Here is a 26,229-nt window from a genome sequence, read left to right as displayed (position 1 = left end):
TGCCTATTTAATTGACGTAGGAAGCGGTAATGTAAATTTTTTAAAAGTTGGCTGGTGTCGTTTGCTATGAGGCTTAGGATAGCAGTTTATTCCTCTTTTGGAAGCGTTGTATGATACTAATATCGTTGTCAAAGTAGAAGCACGGTCCATGTGTGGTTGTGAGTGATAGTTGTCCTGAAAAAGTCAAATATTTGTAAGCATTTATTTTGACATAAACTTTATGTTTAGTTTATTACCTTCATGTAACCGTGGAATGATACTTGTGATGATTACAATTTGGTTTTTCCTGGTATATATGTGATTTAACTCCCTGAAATTAGACGCCTCCTTGTCCCATAAAGTTAGACGTACCAATTTCAATCTACAAATAATTATTGTATTATATTTTGTTTAGTTGTAAACCAATTGTTATTTAATAAAAAGTTAGTACCTGTCTAAACGCAATCCAATGATGATTTTTGAATCTGTGTAGTGGTTATATAAATCACTTCCTTGGATGAGGCATATGCGGCCAACAACATCTGTAGGAATAATTTGGTTTTAGGGACAAAAATGTAGTATTTATTTGTATGTGAGAGAGTTATTGGTTTTTTTTTTACTTGGGAGGAAGTTGGTTGCATTTGCTAAGCTGATCAACTGGTGGTAGTGTTGGGGCCGGAATATGTATGAAGGGATCGGTGGAATGTTTTCTTGAATCAGTGTAGTAATTGTTGTCTCATTGATATTGATTATGTATGGTTGAACGGTAAGCATGTACTGTTGGTTATTGAGAAGAAGATTAAAATATCTAATGTGATAAATTTTCCCTTCCTCGAAGCGTTGGTAGATTGTGTCAGACGTAGAAATAGACACCCTCCCTTCCATTATTTGTTCATGTTTAGTGGTTAAAGGCCATCATTTGAAATGTAGTTGGAATAATTAAAAGTAAGTATTTTTAAGACAAACCTGGATGTTAAGACAAATAAAAGTTATTCCTAGAAAAGCATTTTTATTTTTGTGATTTGTGATGAGCCACATCCTAATGATCCTAACGATTATTGGATGCGGTCCGAGGGTGTCGCCCCAATTGTTTTGATCTTCTGCTGCATGTTATGCACAGATAAGAATGAGAATTATTTTGTATTGCCCATTTTTTATTAATTTCATATTTCTTTTGAAGTGAACATAGTTATGGTTTGTTTGTTTTTTTTTTAAATTATTGACATGGTTATTTAAAAATTAAAGTAGGCCGGCCCATAATTATTTGAATGAGGTCGAAGCATGAGTAATTGGAACTGGTAGTTGTAAATTTGTTGGGTGGGTTTGATAGTAGAATTTAGGTTTTTTTTAGAAATTTATAGTGACTGTGTGTAAAATGAGGGGGTTGTGTTATCTTGGGCGGACAATTTTAAGATGAAAGGAAACTTAGCCGGTTCACACATTGTTAAAGAAAACAGCAGAAATAATAAATTGTCTAAAAAAAAATAGAAAATTCAAAAGAAAATAGTTTGACAGTTGAAATAAGTAATTGTCCGAAAGAAATAGTTTTACCAAGACGGCGATTTGGGTTAATGGGCTGGGCTGCGAGATTTTTCTTTACTTGGCCCACCGGCAAATCGTAGACAAACCGAGATTTTTGTAAGCGACAACGAAGCCCAAATCTTTTATTGCAATTTTAATTTGAAGTCCAATCCGCTAGTGACATGGCAGTTTGATAGGTGGAGATTATTTTGCCCATGTGGCACCTCTAGAAAAGCTAGGATTTAGCTCCTTTTATATAGTAGGATTGGTTTTACATGATATTAATTTGTAGCTGGTAAAACAAATTATGGACAACCGTTCGTTAGTAACCGTTATCGTAAGAAGTTGATGAACACAAATTTATTGATGAAATATTTGTATGCATGTATGATAATAGTGTAGTTTGAAGGCATTTAATTTTGACCTCCAATTTTTTTTTAAAAAAATCGTATGGTGTAATAGATATCAAAATATATGTAAAGATAATAAATGATGAAATGCATTTATATAAGAACTAATCGTCGGAGAGCTTAGCAAATAATAAAATATATGTAAAGATAATAAATGATGAAATGTATATATATAGGAACTAATCGTTGGAAGGCTTAGCAAATAATAAGAGAACCTAATAACAAATTTTATATATATATATACATATATATAAATTATATAATGAATAGGTCCAACAAATTTTTGTAAGTAGATTTTTTTTAATACTTCTTCTCTTTTAATAATATTAATTGACGTTATTTATTCTTAAAACTCACCTAATCAATTTCTTCACTAGAACTACTATTTGGTGGTATCATTTATTTATGTAAAGTCACGCCACCAGTTTAACCTCTTAAAGGTTCTTTACGACCAGAAAAGCCTTTCCAGTTGCATCGTTCCACCAAATCCTAATATGGAAATGTCCATCATCTACCTAAAACGTTTTTTTAAATAAGAGTGTTGGGGACTGACAAATGCATGTCCGCTAATAATTATACAAAAAAATATTGAGCAAAATAATATAATTTTTTTTAAAAGAGTTCAACTAAAAGTATGCTGAAATGTTGATAGTAAATCCAAAATGTGTTCTTAACTAAAATATGGTAAAATATAGGGTGAATCTTGGGATAAATAATGTTTAATAAGGATGAAGGAAGGGTGAAATTTAAAAATCTCATGGATTTTAATTCAGCAATGTTTGGAAAACAATTTTGGCGTTTGATTGAAAAGTCAAACACATTGTCCTCGGAAATGTTCAAAGGTAGATATTTCAGGCATGGCCGTCTCAAACTCTATAAAAACCCTGTTCAGAAAAAAAAAGACTCTTTACAATAATCTAAAATAATTTACGTTCTTCTGATAAAATATTGTTATAATATATAATAAATACACTAATCTGATTTGAGTGAAACATCTTTGGTTTTATATTTAAAAACTTATAAAATACCTTTTTGAGACTATGAATTTTCTGGTTTCTTTTTTTTTTCAATTTTTTGTATCCACAATCAAGAGTCACATCTATAAAAAAAATTAATAAAGCAATAGAATCTGAATAGTGCTTAGACAAAAACCTGTAGATTTTTGATTTGATTAAATAAGAAGTTGGACTCTTCATTTTTTTTCTCGACATAAGCTTAGACTAGTTTTTATTCTTTATGTTTACTATTTTGTAAGAGAGGCTGAAAAATTATATATTTCTCTCTTTATTATTATCATTAATTAATAGTAGTTTCTTAAACATAATCAAATTATAATATTAACTTTCTAAATTTACATTGAATAATAAAACAAACACCAACAACTATTTTTTACTTTCCAAAATATATAATTGATATAAATTTTAATTACTTCCTGACAATTGCATTTTTGTTGGTTATGTAAACAAAATCAAAATTTTAATTTATATTTATTGGTTAATATATACTAAAATTAAATTTAAATATAGTTATCTGATTTTTTTTTTATAAATATATAATTTTGAATTTATAACTACTACTAAAACAAAAAAAAATTATGGACCCTCTAAAATTTTGAACCCTGTTCGACCGCTCCACTTGAACTTGCTAAAAGACGGTCCTGATTTCAGGAATGCATCATTTATGAAGCCGATCAAATCATACTCACCATCATATGGCTGGCGTAGTATCGTATTTGGTAGATTTATGTTTAGCAAATAATTATTCAAAAAGATGGGAGCAGAATCATCTATCTCAGTATGTAATGATTCTTGGCTCCCAACCACTCGCCCGAAACCAGCAAATAAAAATCAACACAACTCTCTCATCAACACAACAGCACGAACATGGAATACTCACATAATTTGGGCTTTAGCAGATCCTCATGATGCAAAGAACATTGAGAGTATACCTTTGGACCGATCGTAGTTAGCAGAGGGTGATGGTTGGCACTATACTAATGCCACCAGTGTTTGGTCCAACGGTTAATGATCTAGAGGCCCAATATTGGAAAGTTTGATATCCACAAAAAATAAAGCATTTTTTTTCTGGCAACTCGTATCAGACGGTTTATGTTGATGACAAAAAAAATATGGCAAATCTTCAAAAAATGTATTATGACAACTACATTCTTACTTTATAGATGTAAAAATATAGATAAATATTTGAATAAATACAATGAAAAAAAAAATTTCAAAAAACATTATTCAATATTCAAACCTTTTTCAAAAAATGTTTTTTTCTTTCTGAAATTTTGAAATCCAATAATTCTTTTCTGAAAATATTTTTGAAAATGATTACTATAAATTTTCAATCTTAATTTTAAATTCTTAAACTCCACCCCAAAACCACACCCCTCAAATATAAAATCTAAGATCAAATTAGTTAATTTATATGGATATTAATATTTTTACCTCTTTAATGAAATATATTTTAGTCATGTTGATCTTTAAGAGCTATTTTGTGATTTTTTTAATTTAATACTATCCTATGGTATTTATATATAAAATATACTCAGTTTTGAGTTTATAAAATAAATTCTAGTTTTCAACAACACTAAACTATGTGTACATAATTCCTTAGTAAGATAAACACCAACTAATTTTGCAAATATTTTCTCTCAAAAAAAGAAGAAGCAAATATCCGTGAGAATATAGAAAGTTTTATTTTCCTCAAAATGAAACTGCGTTTGGATTATATTAAAAACAATATATCAGATGTAATATTAAAGCAAAAAAGAATCGTCGAAAATTCCGACACACACTGAAAATCTCAGCACCCACGCTCAAAACACCAAAAACATCATCATCTCATGTTCTCGAAAACAAAGTGTGAAACAAATAAAAAGGCCGAGTTTTCAGTTAGTGGGCTTTGTAAGCTTCTCCAATAGGCCCAAAGTTGAAAGTCTCGAAGCCGAGAACCGCGGGTGATGCGTTTCAGAGAGACAAATCTCACGCCGGAACTCGTTTACTTCACCGCCGTTCGCTCTTCTTCCTCTCTCTTCACCGCAACGCCTTCCGCCTGGTAAACGATAGCTTCTTCCAATTTTCCCTCTATATCAATTGCGCTTTCGCACTAATCCCCGTCGTCGTCATCTTTCTGCCTTTATTCCGTTTTGGTATAGATCTTAAAAAGTAGAGAGATTCATAAAGCTCTAAACTTTCTTACCGTAGAATTTAATCGAAACCTTATTGTGCAGCTGTTGAATTTGCAGAATTAGTGATTTGAAATTCGAATTTCTCTGTCATTTAATTAAATTCTTCTTCCTTTTAATTGTATTTTGTTTCAATTTAAAGTAGGGATTTTGTGGGGATGTCTTCAGCGCAAGATCCATTCTACATTGTTAAAGAAGAGATCCAAGATTCTGTAAGTCTTGTGTGTTTGGTTTTGGGCAGAGGTTTGTCAGGACAGTGCCTAAATGTTGGATGCTTTTGTTGTTAGATTGATAAGTTGCAGTCAGCATTCCACAAATGGGAGCGTATCTCTCCAGGCATGGGGGATCAAGTGCATGCCACCAAAGAGCTTCTTGCTAACTGTGGAAGCATCGAGTGGCAGGTAGCTACACCCCTGTTTACTCTTCTATTGATACTTATAAATTTTATAGGATGTATAGATTTGGTTTATAAATTTAGCTCCTGTAGAATATGCTTTCTGTTGGTCAATATGGGATGATAGATCCTTGTTTTTCTGCTAATGTAATGTCAAAACTCAGTTATCCATTAGAATAAGTAAGTGAACCATTCAAAGTAGATTCCTTTTCATGGCTATTGAAGCTGTCCTTACTGATAGGAAGGTAGATGAGCTGGAAAAAGCGATTACCGTTGCAGCAAAAGATCCTGCCTTGTATGGCATTGATGAGGCTGAGCTTGAACGACGCAGGAGATGGACTAGTAATGCTAGGACACAGGTATGAATAAATACTGCTTTTTTTTTTACAGCTTTAGAGAGTGGCATAAGCTTGGCTGTTAGTTGACTTGTGCAAGAAAATTACAATATTTTTTTTTTTATATAAATAGGTGCGGAATGTGAAGACTGGTGTTCTAGCTGGTAAGGGTAATGCTGGAGTTGGTAATGCAAGTGAAGTGCGCCTAGAACTTATGAGAATGCCAAACTCGAGTGAAGCAAATAGATACGATCAGTATGGAGGGAGAGACGATGATGGTTTTGTACAATCAGAATCAGATAGGCAGATGCTGTTGATAAAGTAAAGCTCTTTACATTATTTTGCAATCTCTTTTTTTCTTTTTGCTTTATGAGGTTACAATGCTTTGTTGAAACAGAGCTGTGCCGTAACTTGACATTAACTCTTTCTCCACTTCAGGCAACAAGACGAGGAATTGGATGAGCTGAGTAAAAGTGTAGAGAGAATTGGAGGGGTGGGACTTACTATACATGATGAACTTGTTGCACAGGTTAGTAAGATAGATATAGCAATTTCAGTATCTGCAGAGATGAGAAACATCAAGTTTTGTTTTGTTTTGGGTGGGTTTTGCAGGAGAGAATAATAGATGAATTGGGTACAGAGATGGACAGTACAAAGAACAGGCTCGACTTTGTTCAGGTAAAGACACTCTAATGGTCTTTCTTTGCTGTAGTATTAACGTAAAGTGTGGTAAAGAAAAAAGGAAAGTTGAAAGGATGAAAATGGTTTTCTTTGTGAACAGAAAAAAGTGGGAATGGTAATGAAGAAAGCAGGAGCGAAAGGGCAGATGATGATGATATGTTTCTTGCTCGTCTTGTTCATCATCCTATTCGTTCTTGTCTTCTTGACCTAAAAAAGAGCCGGATTCTTACTTAGAGACTATCTCTTGATGTTACTCGGTTATGTTTTGTGGTGAAACAGAAAGGAACATGTATATTACATAGAAAGTTGTCTGGTTTGTCATTGTATCCTATCCACGCCAACTCTGGTAAATCTTTGAGATTTAATTCAATTTTTTTTGTGGCTGTGTCGTCTCACTAACACAAGTCTCAAATCTAAAGAGCACATTTTCCTTGCAAATCCAAACTCAGAAAACATTTTTAAAAGGAAACTACTTGATTTGTTATTGTTATTGTTTTTGTTCACCATTGCTGTTTAAACCCTAGTCAAGTTAAATACAAGATGAGCTGAACTTTCATTCACATAAACAAACATTAAACATATTCATTCCATTTCTTTTCGTATGATGTTTTAGAGTATATTGTATGTTTCAATTTGTATGGAGTTTTGAAACTATTTATGTTACACTATTAAAATAATTAATTAAAATATTAAAAGCAAATTAGTAAATGTTTGTTGTTTTCAAAACTTAAATAATCTCTTATATACTAAAGCACAAGTCAATCAACCAATAATATTTTGCCACATAATTTAAAAAAAAAAATTTAGCAAAATCAAATAAAATCAAAAAGCAAAAGACCAAACCTCATGCATTACGTTTGATTTTAAATATTTACCAAAAGTAAATATTTTCTTAGTCCACTTCTCCATCGGTTGTTTTTTCAACAACCCACAATCACCATAAAGAGCACTTTAAAAATAACTAACCTCTATTCAACTATTTATATTTGTCTGAGATAATTCTATGAATATTTAATATCTTTTTCTTTATAAAAAAATACATTCTCTCTTTCCTAATCCAAAAACCTGATAAAAGCATGCAGTGCTTCTTTTCCGATATAATGGTTAACTATACTATGGCCAACCTGACTATGGCTATTATTTATCAAACCTCTTCAAGGCATCAACAGTCTAAAGGTTATAGTTCTTTTCAAAATTTTATAATCTGAGATGAGGCAAAATCGATATATCTAAATTTTTCTGTCTCTTAATATACTGTTCAAATATCTCTATTTATCTTTTTGTAGTCTTTGCATAATTGAAGAAATAGTATCCAGGAGCTAAAAAAATAATGATTTGACTGATGCAATTCTTAAAAACGTGAAAAGAGCAACAAAACTCACACGCTGAAAAACTATCATAAAAAAAAGAAATTATATGTATAAGTATTCTAGTTTACTTAACCTTTTTAGTGAAGTTTTAAGTACCGTATTTTTGCATGGTTTATTTCTAATTGATATTTATTTATTTATTGGCACTAATAAAATAAAAGTTATGAAGATACCACATATATAATATCATTATTTTTTGTGAATTCTGTTAAAAGGCTACTTGAATAACAAATGCATATTTCTTTGTTTATTTGCCAAATCAACATGTTTTTAAAATATGTATAAATAGGGAAACTAGAGTCAGATTCCTTTTTTATAAATAGAAAATAAAATATCTTAATAAACAAATCGTAATTGATATTTTACACCAGTGTTCTATAATGAAATTGGAACATTTATCATTTTTTATCCGTACGCAGCAGTACGGGAAGTATACTAGTTTACAATAAAGTTAAAACATCATTTAGTTATCTAAATTTTACTACCTCTTTTATTTGCATCCAATTTATATCTTCTAAAACCATATCCAATGCAATCAGAAAAAAATCACATTCAATGTATTTGCTATTTTTTTTTTGAATAGAAAAACTCTATAATAGACATGAAATAGATTTCAATGTAATTCTGTATAACAGTTCTCTCCAAATATGTAGTAAATATAGAAAAATGTTATTATAAATTGAGGAAAATAGGAATACGTATTTTAGATGAAGAAATAGAGATGAATTATAATAATTTTGCCTTTAAATGTTATTATACCAGCAAATATAGAAGTGAGTCGGAGATGTTTCAAAACTTGTTTTTGTTACCTCTCAACGATTTATCATCAAACCATTTTTTAATAAATGAATCCAAAAGAAAAAAATAAAAGAAGAACAAATCACAAACAAAGAAAGTAACTCAAGAAATGTGAAAAAAAATCTATGGAACACATTCAGTTCAAAAATTGGATTTCAACAAGTTACCTATGAAAGAAAAGGTGTTTTATCCCAATAAAGAAGTTGATGAAATTATATTGGTTATTCTGAAAATAAATTTTCCTAAAACTTTTTAGCTTTGATATTTATTTTTCTATCTCTGTAAGTTTCCAATTTAAGTTTTATGGTCACCTTTACTAAGGCTCCGAATTGTAACATCCGTCCCGCACCGCACCGCAGTTAACAGTAACAAAAATCTCTACATATACCATATATCTATACGTTTTTATAACTGTTAAAACCGCACCGCAATCAAACCGCTTGTCCCGCATCGCTCAATCCGCTGTTACCATTCGGAGCCTAAGTGTAAAGAAGATGACAATAAATATGTATTAAAATATTAAATTTAAACAAATATATTTTCTGTTTCTCTTTTGTTGCTTTCTATAATATTTTCCATTAATTTGGTCTGTTTTTCTTTTGCTTTGTTTCTACTTTGTCTCTGCTTTGTTGGTATATTTTAATATATACTATCCCTCGGAATACATGTTTAGTCAACGAAATTATGTAGTAATGTCATAGGTTGTCACAAGTTATTGAATATCTAAGTAAACAAAATTTAAAGTTATAAATAACATGACCAGATATATATTACCACAAACTAAATTATACAAAATATAAACAAATCTACCTAACAGACAACAATAGAAAAACATAACAATACAAAGTTCAAAATCAACCCACTAATCTGACAAGCCTAATACCTTCAACACATTTTGGACAATTACAAGATCACAATTAATTTGTATGGGAAAAAATCATCTTTTTCAAAACAAATTTCCCATATGTGGTAACTTGTATTTGTTTGATCCTCCAACTTACAAAATATTTTGCATGCATGATTGAACAGTTATCAAAATATTGTTTACTTTATTGTGGAATATTAATCAAAAGATCTTTTTACCGCAATAACAAGATTTTCAATCTTTTTGGGCATTCCTTATGTTGTAGTGTCAGAATGACATTGAAAAACCAAAAATCTAATATATTTAGATCTAGTGAGTTTGGTGGTTAGCACATCAATTGAATTTTAAAACCATTTTTCTGTAGCTTCCTAAAATTTTTTATCCCCACATTCAATATATGTTTCTTGCATTATCTTGTTGGATAAAAATGGGTTTTCTTCGATATTCCATTGGTCACTTTTCATGAATAGCTGGAATAATCTTGTGAATTAGAAATATTTTTTTTGTTGACAAAAAAATTAATGTTTTTATATATTGTCTCTTGGTAAATATTGCTGCTTTGAATTCTAAAGTTTCAGCATCTCTATTTTTACTCCTCTTCTTAGATGGTTACATAGTAACAAATGGAAATATTCTAAAATTTCTAGAAAATATCTTTCTTTTCCTTCTTTAAAGCTTGAATGAGAAATATCAGCTAAAAACATAACTTTTTCAATATAGTTCCTTCATTGACATGTACACAATATCTCTTCTTCACTCGGAAGTAGATAATATTTCTCTGGCTTCTTTGTCATATAAAACTATTTTTCATCGATATGCACAATATTGTATATATCAATAATGTTTGGATCATAAGATAAATCATTCTTATCCAGTATACATATACAAAATTGTAGTCTACCTCACATATTGTCATACTTTAAATAAAGCTTTAAGCTATTGATATGTCATCGAATAAACTCTTCTTTCTTATGCCTGAATAACATTGTAAGACTCACATTCATACCCATGTTACCTTACACAAACGAACAACTTTGTGGTCGTTGTCCATGGCTATGAATGTTAATCTTACAACATTATTAAGGCATAAGAAAGAAGGGTTTATTCGACGACATATCAATAACATCAAGCCTCATCTAAAGGAAGACAATATGTGAGCTAGACTACAATTTTGTATATTTATGCTGGATAAGAATATTTTGTCTTATGATCCAAACATTGTTGATATATACAATATTGTGCATATCGATGAAAAATGGTTTTATATGACAAAGAAGCCAGAGAAATATTATCTACTTCCGAGTGAAGAAGAGACATCATGTATATGTCAAATCAAGAACTATATTGGAAAGATTATGTTTCTAGCTGCTATAGCTCGTTCAAAATTTTGATAAAGAAGGAAAATCAATATTTTATGGAAAACAAGAATCTTTTCGTTTGTTACTAAGCAACCATCTAAAAGGACACATAAAATAGAGATGTTTGAATTTTAGAACTCAAAGCAGCAACATCTATCAAGAGAGAATACATAAAAAATGTCTAGTTGACAAGGTTATTCCAGCAATTCATGAAAAGTGTCCAATGAAATATCAAAGGAAACCCATTTTATCCAACAAGCTAATGCAAGAACACATATTGAATGTAGGGATGAAGATTTCCAAAAATCAACATCAAAAATAGTTTTAATATTCAGTTGACTTACCAATCACCAAATTCATAAGATCGTCTTGGATTTTTCAATGTCATTCAGTCACTGCAATATAAGGAATGCCCAAAAATGATTGAAGACGTTGTTCATGCGGTAGAAAGGTCTTTTGATCAATAATCCACAAAAAGGTAAACAATATTTTTCTGACTCTTCAATCATGCATGCAAGAAATTTTAAAAGTTAGAAGATTAAACAAATACAAAATACCATGTGAAAACCTGTTTTGGAAAATGATGATCTTCTTCCTGTACAAATTAATTGTGATCTTGTATTAGTCCAGAAATTGTTGAGGGCATTAGACTCGTCAGATTAGTGGGGTTGATTTTAAATTTTGTATTGTTATGGTTTTCTATTGTTGCATGTTATGTGGATTTGTTTATGGTAATATATTTCTTGTCATGTGATTTATAACTAAATTTTGTTTACTTAGATATTCAATAGCATGTGACTACCTACGACGTTACTACATAGTTTTGTTGACTAAACGTATATTCCAATGGATAGTAACAGATGAAGGATATTAAAGCAGAACAACAAAGGTGAGACAAAGTAGAAACAAAGCAAAGAAAAACAGAACAAATTAATGAAAAATAAAGTAGAAACATAGCAAGAAAGAGAATTTGGATTTAACTTTTTAGTTCATTTATTATCTTCTTCTCCTTACACTTAGTAATAGTGGCCATAAAAAAATTAAGAAAGAAACTTATAGAGATTGAAGGATAAATATCAAAGTTAAATAGCTATATGAAAATTTATTTTCAGGGTAGCCAATATAATTTCATCTACTTCTTTACTGGTCTGATACTCTTCTTTTTCCACATGTAATTTGTTTCATTCTAATTTCTAAACTGAATGTGTTTCATAGATTCTTTTCACATATCTTGAGTTACTTTTTTCTTTTTTAACTCAACTTCGTACTTTTCATTTACCAAGTCATGATACAAGAAACTTGACGACAAGAGACTTTAACCACAAATGCATTGAGTCGGTCTATTACCACCCTAGCTCACTTGATTGGAACTAATGTTACCTAACCTAGACCCAATGCATTTTGAACCACAATGAGAATGAAACCAATCCACGACTCGGACTGATCCATCTCTTCAACAACATCTAAATTGACCTCATGGTACAAAATCATTTACTAACCCAAAGATAATGTCTACACCCGAGTACAATTGAAACAAACTATGGGTTCCTTATAATCAGCATTGAAGTCCTTGTCCCATTAGCATCTTCACCAAAAGGTGCAACATCGAGATTGTCTCCTTGGGTTTCAATACTGAGACCCTCAGCCTAAATCGGACACAAGATCTGAACTGAAAGACGGGGTTCATCTGAAACAAAGCACGAGCCAGAGTCAAGAATCCAAGCTTCCAGAGAAACAGAGCTCGTACCACCGGTTTAGAAGCAACTTTCCCGGTGCTGGTATGTAGAGCCACTGCCACAAACCTTTGCTAGGTTAGACCATCGGTTGACCACTCCATCGATGTAACCCAAAGTGCGTGTGATCCCCGAGAACCGGAAGACCTTCATCTGTTCACTTGCCACCGTATTTCTTGAGTTACTTTCTTTGTCTTCTATTTGTTCTTCTATTATTTTTTTCTTTTGGATCCATTTGTTCAACAAATGATTTGGTGACGAAGTAGACAATAAAAAACAAGTCTTAGAAGATATAAATTGGATGTTAATAAAAGAGACAATAAAATTTTGGTGACTAAATGTTGTTTGACTTTTTTGTAAATCATGTAAATTTTGGAAACTATAGAAACGTTTACTAATTTCCTTTTAATATTTTAATCAATAATTTTAATAATAACATAATAAATTTAAAACATCATATAAATTAGAAAATATATATAATTTAAAATACATACAAAAAGAAATAGATTGAGTATTAAATAAATGAAACTTGCTAAAGAAGAAAGCAAAAGGGAAGGGGTCAAATACAATCTATACTAATAAAAAAGACTATTTGAAATTCCATGCAGTGTCCACATCAGTATAAAATCCATCTTCTAAAAAATGTCATATGACATTATTACTATAAAAACACATAAAATTCATAATAAGTAAATATACAACATTAAGAAAAATAAATAACAAGTAAATATGCAATATAAAAATAGAAATATTGCATTAAACATCTATCATAATAGAAAATTAGAATAAATAAATATACAATTAAGAAATGTAAAAAACTAAATTAAATAATTATTTTAAAAATGTATAGTAAAATAAATAATAAGTAAATATATAATATAAGAAATATAAATATTACATTAAATATCTAACATAATATTAGATAAGCAAATATACAGTATAAGAAAAAACAAAAAATAAGTATATATACATTATAATAAATAAAAAAATTAAATTAAACATATATCTGAAATATATATAGTAAAATAAATAATAAATAAATATACAATATAAGAAATTGAAATAGAAATATTACATTAAACATCTTTCGTAATATTACCACTTAATATTAAAGCAAAACAATTGAATATATAAATATAAAATATAAGAAAACCTAAATACTAAATAAATATACAATATAAGAAATAGAAAACTATATTAAAAATCTATCTGAAAAATGTATAGTTTTTCCGGGTTTTTGCTAAGAAAATATGTGTAAATATACAATATATGTGTTTTGCTATATGTTATTTTTTGCCATTATTTTCTATTTCTAAAAGAAAATGGTTAAGCACCATTATCACTTAGGCTAAGCACACGAACAAAATAAAATTCAAACATCGCTAGAAATACTCGTAGCAACATTACAATACAATAAATTTAACCTAAATATTGAGAAATAGGTAAAGAAATAGGCTGATGTCCAGAGCAAACTTGCTAAGGGACGTGGACTAACCAGTAACACGACGCTAAGGGTAGCGAGAAAGCCAGATGATAATTCCAGTGAACCATCATCAGATTAATGAAATCTCCAAGACTCAACCAAAGTTAACAACAACAATCCGGTATGATTCTTTTCTTATACGAGGCGTTTTAGATTCTTTCAATTCACATTCTTGTAGATCGACCATCAACAGATGGTCATCACTATCATCATTCATCATGAAGAATCTGCCTAATAACAAACTAATCTAGTAACTTAGGTGAAAAAAAAAAGTTTTTGATGTTGAGGTTTTAGTAGTTGGTGCAGTGGTGCTAATACTTGTCTTTTCAACATTCCTTTGGTCTTTTAAGATGATTTTGAGGCAGTATTGGATAATGACGAATTCATTAGGAAAGCGACCTTGAGAGTGAGATACCAAATCATATCTTTGTCACTCTATCTACAACTCTCTACATCATATTTAATCATATTTATCTATAAGTGCTACATATTCTCTGTATATAACCAACCTTGTAAGGTCAAAACTTCCCGTGACAAAAAAAAAAGTCAAAACTACAGCGACAGTACTTAGTCTCGTTTGTTGTTTACAGTAAAGGCGATCAGGTTTTTAATTGTTTTCCAAAAAGATAAAAATGTTCATTTTAGACGAAAAGAATATATAGGCATGTTATTTCAATTCCACTAGAGAGGTACAGTATTCTTTTATTTATCTGATACTATAAGAAAGAAAAAAATAAGAAAAGTTAAGAGCGTATCTTTTTGGTGGTAGAGAAATGAAATAATAAGAGGAAATTTAACATTGAATTTCCTTAAAGCATCTTGTCTTTTTTTTTTAAATGACGATCAAAAAGGGAAAAACAAGATTCAAAAACGCATGTTACTTATGATGAGCTATTAGCTATAGGCTATTAGGCAAATGTACATGTTGTGTAATTATGAACCCCTTAAGTCTGCCACTATGTGTTACTCTTTTCCTTTTGTGGCAACTCCTTTACTAAACGCCTTCGCCTATTACCGTCAAATGCAAAAAAGAAGATCTATCGAGCAACGAGTTAGAATGTATAGGGGGAGCTAAGGGTGGGGATTACTCTTACACAATGAGTAGCTATCAACGAAACTTTTGAATGTAGATAAGAAAGCAAATGCTTAGAACATCATGGAGAACCTACAAACATAATCAAACACGACAAATGCTAACGTAATACCAAAGAACATCACCAAAACCTAACATCAATGGATTCATATTTAACATACATTACTCTTTTGTTAACGCTAATGACATGTGATGTTTAAATATGCTAGAAGCAAATGTTTAGCCTTAATCTAAAAGAAAATAATGTATGTTCATGGATGGATATTTATTAGCTAGAGTGTGATAATTCAATAAACATGGTTTGCAAAACAGAAAGTTACGCTTCGTTTTGAAAAGAAAATCAGGACCCCATGATTAAGCATGAGCTAGTGGAACCACTCTTTTCTTTCTTTTGTATCTGAGGTGGACATTTTAGGCATGTGTTATAGATATCTTATTATGGTGAATAATTAAAGAAAATAGAAGCTAAGAGGAATTAAACAACAACTTTCTCCACTGCATTAGTTTGGTACGGGTCTAAGTTAAAGTGAAGGGGTGGATCGATCCATTCAAAACCGATGAGCTATGATGTAAGGAGCAAAACATTTTTCATATCTATAAAAACTTTTAAGGAAAAATATTAGAAATGTGGCTACCGAACAAGCAAACGGGAGTCGTTAAAAGAACGAAAACAATTTGATTGTGACTAAAATGTAAACGTATAAGGTTAAGACGAAGATCAACGTGTACAGGACAAGGAGAAAAACAAGCAAATACATAAAGAATAAAGAAGATAGAATATGACCACTGATTAAATCGAAAGTAAATGGTGTGACGAAATGAAATGAGCATCACAAAATAGGAATATGGAAGAGAACATATATAGTGGAAACAAAGCTACTTATTCCTTCCTTGCCACTATCTCCATTCGTTACACCTCTTTTCGCTTTTACATCTAATTTTGTTATCACTTACCCCAAAAATGAAGAGAATAAAAATTAAAAAATTCAGTATTCACGACACTTGTCCAATTTGTGATTTTACGATTCTTTTATCAAGATCCCTTTGATTTTTCTTATTTCTTTCCCAAAGAGTCGTTGCAAATTTACTTTTCTGTTTGACCTTTTCAAAATTACCAAATATTTTAATTTTGCAAAATGTGATATTTTATATAAAGAATTACATAATACATGCTCTTGAAAAATACAACATTGTATTTAGTCACAATCAAATTTTATTCATTTATTTAAATTAGATTCTAATAAATCTAACCTCAAGAATGAAAAACCACATCACAACAGTAAGACAAGTAGACAACCTACAAAAGAAAAAAACTTTACATATGTGTATTACCACTACACGCCACAACACCGACCATAACCTTCTCCTAAAGTTTAATGGGATAAAACAAACCTACTAGAAACAAGAAATTTTACATTTTAAATAAAAAAACTAGAAACAAAGTAAAAATGCTCTTAACATTTAACTTTTTCTTAAAAAAGTGCGAAAACTATCAAGAATTACCACCCAGACATAGTAGATACTAGTTGGTTTAAACGCAGCTCCTTATTCAAATCCGGTAAATAGAATGTTTTACGCCCATAAATGATATCAACAAAAACTACTCCAAACCATAAAAAAACCTAGAGCCAATCAGCCAAATGCCCAAACTTCTCCTAGTTAACCATAAGAAAAAAGAAAAAAAAAACTATCATGAGCATAAAAAATAAGAAACATCTAGTTTAGAATATGTAATTCAGAAGTTAACGACAATCCACTTGATGCTCTAACATACTTGCTTCTTTTATTTAATAACCGTTAAAATTCTTCATTTATGCATCCAATCTTTTACATGTCTAAACTCAGTTTTTGAAAAGTTAGGAGTTACCAACATTTAAGTTATTTATCATATTCGTAACACGATATATTTAGACATGTATACCGATTAGTTTTGATTACAACATATGTGTCATCATAAATTACTTTGAGATAATTACAAAAATCGTCTTTGTTAACTTTCTTAGATTTTCAAAAAATGAAAAGAATTAGTTGCTTCAGAAGTAGAAAAAGTAACTAGAGTCCATAAACTACATACTTAAAAATTGTATATTCCGAAAATGATGGTTAAAAATCAAATAAACTTTTATACCCATAAAAAACATTAAATGGAAGAATAAAGAGTCCTGTTAATACAAAAACTCGCACCATCTAAGAGAGAGAAAAGAGTGAAAGAGAGATCTGAGAGATTTCCGGCCGACGGCGAGGCTCTCTGAGCCACCGTCGGTCCGGTTGTGAAGTTCCTTTTTTTTCTCTGGCATCTGGGTTTTGTTCGGGGTCTCTTGATCTACCTAGGTTTCGGCGTCGCACCTCTCTATGGTGGTCGTCCGACTTGTCTCCGGGAAGGGGTGGCTTTTTCAGCACTTTCTTCGCCGGCTTTGGGTATCGGGAGGCGGTGGCTTTTTCAGCATCGCCATCGTCGGTTTCAGCTTCCGGGAGGCGGTGGCTTCCGCAGCATCGCTGGCGCCGGCGTTCGGGTTTTTTTTAGGGCTTTTATTTTTTTTCATTTAGATCTACGAGTTTGAGCTAAATTGATTTTCGCTTCTCGATCTGAATCTGTTGCCGCTTATATGTCGGAGATGATGAATCGATTGTAGGCTTTAATATCTGTTGGTAATTCGTAGATCCGTCCGTTTTTTTGGTTTGAAGTTGATGCGTTTGATGGATTCGAGTATCTCGAGGTCTGGTTGAATGGTTGAGGCCTGGTTTTGACTTTGCTGTCGACGGTGGCCGTCGCCGTCGTGTCGTCGTGACGCGGTCGCTGGTACTGGAGGAAGAAAGGAGGCATGTGGCCTCGCGTGAAGAGCGGCGTCTGGTCTACTAGGGTTTCGGTTGGTTGTGTGGGCCTCTGGCCCAGTTTGTTTCTCTTGTTTGTTTGCCTATGTTTTTGGGCTTCGGATTGTTCTAAGACTTGGGCCTTGCCCTTTGTGGATCTATTCCTTTTAATAAACTTCAGTTGGAAAAAAAAAAGAATAAAGAGTCCTGTTCTCCAAGTGTACACAATACATGGTGGTCGTCTCTTTTGCTCATAAAAGGAAAAAGAAAAGTGGAGAAGAAGAGAACCAAGCAACGTTTCTTCCTTCTCCGATTCCTTTGTGGGTTTTCTCCTCCGATTGAGAATTGAGATCTTTCTCCGACAGTAAGGTCATTTCCTTGGTTCCTTAGCTCGAAAAAGCTCTCGCCTTTTTGCTTCAACATGATTGAGTTGTGCTTGATATGTTGTTACTTTTAACTCTATGCATGATTGATTCCTTGTTCCTAAGCTGTTTCCGCTCCAGGGTTTGATCAAAAGCTACGATCTTTCCTCCGTATGTGATTGTTTTTCTCTGTGTGTGTTTTGCAGAATCTGTGTTTGTGTTTCTTATGACGGGGAAGAGATCTAAGATAACTTGCAGATCTACTTCGCACAAGCTGTTCAAGGACAAGGCCAAGAACCGCGTTGATGATTTGCAAGGGATGCTTTTGGATCTCCAGTTTGCGAGGAAAGAGAGCAGGGGTGTTGATGTCACTCTTCTTGAGGAGCAGGTGAACCAGATGCTCCGTGAGTGGAAGTCTGAGCTCAACGAGCCTTCTCCAGCTTCATCCTTGCAACAAGTAATGGAATCTACTAGTATTGATTGTTTGTTTGTAACTTGCATGCTTTTGGTCATTGTGGGTTTTGTTTTGGTTAGGAACAGGGAGGTACTCTGGGGTCTTTCTCAACAGACATTTGTCGGCTTCTGCAGCTCTGTGATGAGGAAGATGATGCAACCAGCAAGTTAGCTCCACCCAAGCCTGAGCCTACTACTGATCAGAATCTTGAAGCTGGAAAAGCTGCTGTCTTCCAAAGGGTCAGTTACTCATTTTACTGGTGCTTTAGAGCATCTCCAACCCCACTCTATTCTATTTTAGAGTAAAAAATATTCTAATGGTACTCTATTTCTCATTCTATTAAGTAAAAAATAGTTTTACTCCAAATATAGAGTAATTTGTTTTTTTTGTTCATCACTTTATTTTCTACTCTAAAATAAAGTACCATTGGAGCAAACTCAAACTCTATTATAGAGTTACTCTATTTTAGAGTAAAAAATAGAGTAAGCCATTGGAGATGGTCTTAGTTGTCCGTGCAGTCCGTTATTGTGTGTCTAATGCTGAATATTGACAGGGATACAATTTGGTCCAGGAGAAATCAGAAAATGAGTTTCCATTGGCTGACCATGGCAACAACTTCGATGGAACCGCTCATTTGGATTACAATCAGTACGATCTGCAACAAGAGTTTGAACCAAACTTCAACGGTGGTTTTAACGAGTGTCCCACTTATGGTCCTCTACACATCTCTGCTTTCATCCCAACGATCTGTCCTCCACCATCTGCCTTCTTGGGTCCAAAATGTGCTCTTTGGGATTGCCCTCGGCCTGCTCAAGGCTTCGACTGGTTCCAGGATTACTGCAGCAGCTTCCACGCTGCACTTGCTTTCAACGAAGGCCCACCAGGGATGAACCCCGTCGTGCGTCCTGGTGGCATTGGCTTGAAAGACGGTCTGCTTTTTGCAGCTCTAAGCGCCAAAGCTGGAGGGAAAGATGTCGGTATCCCCGAGTGTGAAGGAGCTGCAACTGCTAAATCTCCATGGAATGCTCCTGGTAAGCTTTGGTCTCTTTGATTTCATGAAGTTTACGTTCTTGATCTGGTTAGACTCAAACCTTGATTTTTTTTGGTGTTACTGTAGAGCTCTTTGATCTCACGGTTCTGGAGAGTGAGACACTAAGGGAGTGGCTGTTCTTCGACAAGCCGAGGAGAGCCTTTGAGAGCGGGAACAGAAAGCAAAGATCCTTACCAGATTACAACGGTCGCGGCTGGCACGAGTCGCGCAAACAGATCATGAACGAGTTCGGAGGGCTGAAGAGGTCTTACTACATGGATCCACAGCCTCTGCACCATTTCGAGTGGCATCTATACGAGTACGAGATCAACAAGTGCGACGCTTGTGCCTTGTACAGGCTCGAGCTCAAGCTCGTAGTTGATGGGAAGAAGAACTCAAAGGGAAAAGTGTCGACAGACTCGGTTGCTGATCTGCAGAAACAGATGGGAAGACTCACAGCTGAGTTCCCTCAAGAGAATGTCAACAACAAACGTTGCATCAAAGGAAGGCCAAAAGTGAACACAAAAGTGGCAGCCACTACCACAGGGAATGTTCAGAACACAGTAGTAGAGCAGGGGAATGAGTATGGAGTAGGTGAAGAGTTTAACTATCTTGTCGGAAATCTAACCGACTATTATCTTCCCTGAGAAGGAACAAACAAAACACTGTTGCTTACTATTAACCAGGCAACAGAAGAAGAAGAAGCTTCTACATCTTGTAGGGCAAGTTATGGATTTTTCTTTTCTTTTTATCTTATGACTATAATCATCTCTATATCCATGGAGATTACTATGTGTATATATAACAAGAAAGGGGATGCAGAAGAAGACTGTCATGGAGTTTGAGAGAGCTTGTTTCTTCTAACCACAAGTAAAAGTTGAGAAGGAGACTGCTTTTTTTTAAAGATTCAGTCTATGGGAGGTGACATTCCGGTTTATATGTATTTTGATGCATTTTCGAATGCAGATGACGAGTTATGTAACCGTTTTGGTTATCGTTTTATTGTGTTCTTATACAGTCTGAAACTTGAATGATAACACCGTTCTTGCTCTTAGTCTATCATATGCCTGGGCGTATTTACCCACAGATAGAGCTGGGAATTTTAATTAATGCCCGCGGGCCCTGCCCCATTTGACCCGCTGCGGGGCGGGTGCGGGTCGAAGAATTTGAAAATTTGCAATGGCGGGTGCGGGTGCGGGTCAAGATTATTTTAAGCGGGGCGGGTGCGGGTCAGTCGAATTTGAGTCGCGGGTACTCGTTAACCCGCAAATTTAAGAAAAAAAGATTTTTTTTTTTTAAAAAATGTTTTTTTATAAAAAATATATTAAATCTCGTAAATATTTATATAATTTTAATTATTAATATATTATTTTAATATAATTTTTTAAAAATAATATTTTTTAACTATATAATAATTATTTTTAATTAAAATAATTATTTTTAATATAATTAATATTACCCGCGGGTTAAGCGGGTTACCCGCGGGTTTTTGCGGGGCGGGTGCGGATAGAAATTTTTTTGTTTGTGAGTTATGCGGGTCGATTTTTTGAATCAAAAAAATGATTCAACCCGCAGCGGGTCGGGGCGGGTTGACCCGCAAACCCAGCACTACCCACAGACCGAACTCCCTTGCCTTAATCCGAACAAAAAAAAAATAAAAAATCGATCTTAACCGTTTTACAAAAACAAAACTTGATCTTAACCGTTTTACAAAAACAAAACTTCAGAGCTTGGTACCGTAGAGTACTTTAGAGTTTGGGTATAACCAAAACCAAATTTAAGAATTTGGTACTTTACGGTTTGGATATAACCAGAGCCAAATCGCAAATATCTGAAATTAGTTATATATGTTAATGTTTATATATATATTAAGGTAGTTTGGATGTTTTATTTTAAAAGATTTTTGTAGTTTGTTTTATTTGTTATTTTGACTATTTTTAATTAGTTTAGATAGTTTAGCTAATTTTTAATTAGGTTTGTGAATAATTAATATATTTTGAGTATTTGTTTGTCAATTTTTTTAGTTTTTGAAAAATGTTTTAAGGTTATTTCAGACATTGGTTCTAATCGATCCGAACCAAATCTGGAAGGAACCGAATCAAACTCGAACCAATAATTAGTAAAACCCGAATGGAACCTATAAACATTATACCAAAAATTCAAAAATCTGAATCAAACCAAACCGAACCCAACTGGCCTAGGCCTAGTCTATCACGTCCTCACTGAGTATGAACTTTGTTTCTCTGATAATTACAAGAATGTATACAAATTTGCATGATAATTAGTTAAAATGAAAATACAAGAAAGACAGAGAGAGAGACAAGTGTGTGTGTCTAAGCAGAGCAGCAACCAGGTTTTTTAACAGCTGAGATATCATCTCTGCCTCCGACATTAATCGTCTGTCCTTTAGGCAAAGCCGTGGTTGGATCATCTCCAGCTTCAAGAGCCTTCTTGCTAACAACTCTGTAAATCTGAGTCAAAACTTCGGTGAAAGCATTCTCAACGTTCAGAGCTTCAAGTGCAGACGTCTCCATGAAAAAAGTGTTCTCCCTCTCCGCAAAGGCCTTTGCGTCTTCCGTTGAGATAGCTCTAAGATGACGAAGATCAGCTTTGTTGCCAACGAGCATTATCACAATGTTTGCGTCTGTGTGGTCCCTTAGCTCCTTTAGCCACCTCTCAACGTTCTCGAACGTTACGTGACGCGTCACGTCGTAAACTAGTAACGCACCGACGGCTCCTCGGTAGTAAGCGCTCGTGATGGCTCGGTACCTAATCATTGCCATTAAAGTTTCGTGAAAAGATGAGTTAAGAACACGTTCTTGAATGTTCTTTTGTACCTTTCTTGGCCGGCTGTGTCCCAGATTTGAGCTTTGACGATCTTGTCATCGCATTTTATGCTACGTGTGGCGAACTCCACACCGATGGTTGCACGTGAGTCGTGGCTGAAGTCATTTCTGGTGAAACGAGATAACAGGTTTGATTTTCCGACCCCGGAGTCTCCGGTTAAGACCACCTTGAAGAGGTAGTCGTAATCGTCTTCTGCTCTATATGCTCCCATCTTCTTTTGTCCACCTACTTAAACCTCTTTTGTTTTTATGAGTTTGTTGTCGGGAGACGAGTTATATTCAAGAATAAAAATGTTATTTGGCTGTTCCAAGAACATGGGATGATGCTACTCAATGTGTTTTTTTTTGTTTGGTTCTAAAAATATTTGTTTTGGTTTCTGTTGGTTTTAACGTTTTCTAAATTGGAGAGATCACCAATTTGAGTTTTGAATTTGGGAAGACAATGAGAGGTACCACTCAGAACTCGCAAATCTCGCTCGGCCAAGACATTTAGTTTCTTGTTTTGGTTTAGTTAGAATCTCAAAACCGGTTTTTTCTGGTTTGAGAAATTTCAGTTCAATTTGGTTCGGTCAAGTTTTTCTTCCTGTACATTTTTGCTGATACTACTTAATTTCAAATAAATGTTTCAGTTTGTGACCTTTTATAAGTTTGATCCACAAGTGCAAAACAGTTCATTTTTTCACCTTAAGTAGAAACAAACACATTAGGGATACAATTCTTATTCCTTACCAACTTAATTCTCTCACAAAGCCTTTGTGAAGTAGTAAATCTCCATCACCTACTGCTAAAAGAATACTGTCTACCTGATGATGTTCTGTTCTTAATATCAAAGCCGGGGCATGACCAGTCGAAAGCAGGAAGCGTGTAGGGTCCCTCCAGTAATCCCATGGCGACCCATCTATACGCAGACTCGGTCAAATGAAAACCGTCCCAATGCACATACTTAGAAGGATCAGTACAACAATCAACTCCTTTAGTTCCACACTGACTACCATTGTTGAAGTTGTATGGACCTCCTGTTCCACAGCAAGCTGACAAAGGTCGATTCACGAACCCTGATGATCACACACAATGATGGGTTTATTAAGAAACTTGGTTAGTTTATTGGTTAACCGAAGAAAAATGGGTATGTAGAAATAAACCGAATCTGGCCGGTTCTTGGAAAATATGTAACAAGGCGTTGTAGTAATCAGCATATAGGATTGTAACATGAGGGTAGAGTTTCTGGAGTCTGTTGAGTTCTTCTTGAAGCTCTTTGTTGTGATGTTCTACAAACTCGTTTAGCCAGTTCAAGCATCCTGTTAAAGGATTGTATTCTTCTTGGTTTGATGTTTGATACTGCGTTAAAAACGATGTCCAGCATCCGATTGGGAGGTCCGTAGGCACCATGATCGTTCTGCCTCCCATGTGAACCAACTCCTACATCGCGTTCAAGATCCTGTCTCATAACTCAAACCATGCAGAACATCAAAAACTGGACTTTCCAAGAGAGAATGTTTACCGTAATCACAGAAGATATAGTACTGATCACTAGCGGAACCAGTTCTTTGATCTCCTCGATGCTTTTTCCAACCAAGAGTCCGTAGTTATAATCATTCCCTCCGATCTCTCCAACGATAATCAAAGCATCTCCAATCATCTCTCTACAATCTATAAGAAGCCATTACAACTATGCTTGTTTTATTTTATTTTTGGATAAAAAGTATGCTTGTTTCATTGAACTTTTCTACTTGTTATAATTCACAAAAAAAGAAAAAGAGAGTTGATCTTCATTAACCTGAAGGTGAACCACATATATTTGGCAAACTCTTCTTGAAGCTCTTAAGCTGAACTCCTAAACTAACGTTGGTGTAAGCATAATGGATTCCTCTGCTCTCAAGAAAACTCCGTTCCAATGCGGTTGCACCCGCTACAGCGAAATTAACTCCTTTCTGGAAGCTCTCATTTGGGGATCCAAAGTAAGGAGGCACATAAGGAAGCCTTAAAAATTCAGCTGTAAAAAGATCCCAAGAAAGACCAATAAGACACATGAGTGTCACTTTAGGTATCTTTTTGCTTAACTTGTAGTTCAAGACAATAAAAAAAAACAGAGAAAGAGCATACGACTAGACCATGTTAGAAAAACATCTTACAAGAACATAATGTTAATAACATTCATTTGCTTCCAAACATAAAGTGACTTCAGCATTAGGACACAACAGAGAAGAAGCTCCAAGTTGTTGGAGATTTGCTATGCATTGTTTCAAGTGTAGTCACAAGTAGACTATTAGACCATCTCTAATTCACTTTAATTTTTTCTTTAAAATATAACAACTCTATAATAGAGTTAGAATTATATTCCAATGACATTTTATTTAAAAAAGAAAAATAAAGCGTCTAACAAAAAGATAAGTGAATTATTCTACTTATATAAAAGTAAACTCAGGCTAGTACTCCACTATTTTGGATGTTAATAAAAGAAATAAGTGGAATTAAAGGAATGATCAATTGATCATTAGTGGAATCAAATGGAATGTAATTAGTATTCCATTTGTTTTATAATTATTTTCACGTGGAATGATTTTTCAAAAAAATATTATTATTTTTTTTAGAACGACAATGAATGAAATGGAATACTCATTTTTTTTATTCATTGCAACTGGTGAATATTTTATGAAATAAAAATGAATTAAGAATTCAGTTCTATTCTAAAACATGCATTCCAATTATATCTCGTTTTACTCTATTTTTGAGTGAAAGAGTAATACTAAAATATTTTGACTTTGTTTTAAAGCTAAAGAATAGAATAGGATTCGAGAGAGTTCAAAAAAAAAAAAAATTAGGATTCCAGATATTCTTGGAGAGGTCAGGTCGTAAGAGAGAATATATCATCTACCTATGAAGTCGATAATGAGACGGCCGTTGGAGAAACGACCTGTGGGGACGTGGAAAAAGGTTTCACCGTACGGAGGAAACGCAGACTGAGGAAGGTTGTTAAGGTCGGAGAGGTGGAGCAAGTTTCCGGTGTCGGTGATGGAATCACCGAAGATTATGATAGACTTGAAATTCCGACACTGTTGTTCTGAAGTTACTGCGGCAGTGGTTAGCAAAGTAATTAGAAAGAAGTTTTTGAGTTTCTTGGAGAGATGAGAGGCTAAAGACGCCATGAAGAAGAGTAGAAAAGAGAAGCACTGTCTTCAGCAATGGGGTTTTGCGATTTTAAGTTTGAGGACAAAATCCCCTGTCTTCTGTCTCTGTCTCGCTCAATTCAGAAACTAATTCTAATAAATATTTTTTTTTTCCTTTTCAGAAAAAACAGCACCATTCATCCCAACAACTCCTTTAAAAATGGATTTCTTTTTTATTTTCAATTTTTTTTAAATCTCCACCAAACGTAATTTTTTTTTTTTTTGAAACACAACTAACTTTCATTCATCAACTTTCTTGAATACAAATACTAGAGGAAATTATCCATTAAACGTAGTTAAAATGAGTAATTTGTATTAAATTGTTACACAACTGATGATGTTTGAAAGA

The 26,229-nt window shown here is 33.3% G+C and overlaps 4 protein-coding genes across 14 annotated transcripts; 2 read left to right on the top strand and 2 right to left on the bottom strand.

Moving 5' to 3' along the window:
- The first annotated feature begins 4,624 nt into the window (after positions 1 to 4,624).
- LOC103838947 (syntaxin-61) lies at positions 4,625 to 6,994 on the top strand. 7 transcript variants are annotated; one of them, XM_009115406.3, is made up of 8 exons: positions 4,625 to 4,970; positions 5,256 to 5,312; positions 5,388 to 5,501; positions 5,736 to 5,853; positions 5,963 to 6,150; positions 6,268 to 6,358; positions 6,442 to 6,507; positions 6,611 to 6,895. In XM_009115406.3, the coding sequence occupies exons 1-8, from the start codon at positions 4,876 to 4,878 to the stop codon at positions 6,719 to 6,721; spliced, it is 840 nt and encodes a 279-aa protein (XP_009113654.1). In that variant the 5' UTR covers positions 4,625 to 4,875; the 3' UTR covers positions 6,722 to 6,895. The 7 variants fall into 7 exon arrangements, with proteins under 7 accessions (XP_009113654.1, XP_009113653.1, XP_009113652.1 ...); XM_009115405.3 differs by having other exon boundaries at positions 5,246 to 5,312; positions 5,740 to 5,853; XM_009115404.3 differs by having other exon boundaries at positions 5,243 to 5,312; positions 5,740 to 5,853.
- An 11,188-nt stretch (positions 6,995 to 18,182) lies between these two features.
- Positions 18,183 to 20,903, top strand: LOC103838946 (transcription factor VOZ1). Of its 5 annotated transcripts, none has more exons than XM_033278963.1 (5): positions 18,183 to 18,390; positions 18,590 to 18,840; positions 18,924 to 19,076; positions 19,409 to 19,868; positions 19,955 to 20,903. In XM_033278963.1, exons 2-5 carry the CDS (start codon positions 18,610 to 18,612, stop codon positions 20,512 to 20,514), a joined length of 1,404 nt encoding a protein of 467 aa, XP_033134854.1. In that variant the 5' UTR covers positions 18,183 to 18,390; positions 18,590 to 18,609; the 3' UTR covers positions 20,515 to 20,903. The 5 variants fall into 5 exon arrangements, with proteins under 5 accessions (XP_033134854.1, XP_009113651.1, XP_009113650.1 ...); XM_009115403.3 differs by having other exon boundaries at positions 18,918 to 19,076; XM_009115402.3 differs by having other exon boundaries at positions 19,391 to 19,868; positions 19,955 to 20,902.
- On the bottom strand, positions 20,663 to 23,072 carry LOC103838945 (ras-related protein RABA1i). The gene is made up of 2 exons (XM_009115399.3): positions 22,705 to 23,072; positions 20,663 to 22,636 (listed from the first exon to the last, which is right to left on the bottom strand). Exons 1-2 carry the CDS (start codon positions 22,923 to 22,925, stop codon positions 22,201 to 22,203), a joined length of 657 nt encoding a protein of 218 aa, XP_009113647.1. The 5' UTR covers positions 22,926 to 23,072; the 3' UTR covers positions 20,663 to 22,200.
- A 251-nt stretch (positions 23,073 to 23,323) lies between these two features.
- Positions 23,324 to 25,921, bottom strand: LOC103838944 (GDSL esterase/lipase At1g28580). Its single transcript, XM_009115398.3, has 5 exons — positions 25,589 to 25,921; positions 24,491 to 24,706; positions 24,215 to 24,363; positions 23,856 to 24,132; positions 23,324 to 23,768 (listed from the first exon to the last, which is right to left on the bottom strand). Exons 1-5 carry the CDS (start codon positions 25,857 to 25,859, stop codon positions 23,488 to 23,490), a joined length of 1,194 nt encoding a protein of 397 aa, XP_009113646.1. The 5' UTR covers positions 25,860 to 25,921; the 3' UTR covers positions 23,324 to 23,487.
- Between the last annotated feature and the right edge of the window lie 308 nt (positions 25,922 to 26,229).

The sequence above is a fragment of the Brassica rapa genome, chromosome A09, assembly GCF_000309985.2.
Source record: "Brassica rapa cultivar Chiifu-401-42 chromosome A09, CAAS_Brap_v3.01, whole genome shotgun sequence".
In the NCBI taxonomy this organism is placed as follows: Eukaryota; Viridiplantae; Streptophyta; class Magnoliopsida; order Brassicales; family Brassicaceae; genus Brassica; species Brassica rapa.
Note: the sequence above shows the minus strand (reverse complement) of the source record. Positions and strands in the feature narration are given on the sequence as shown.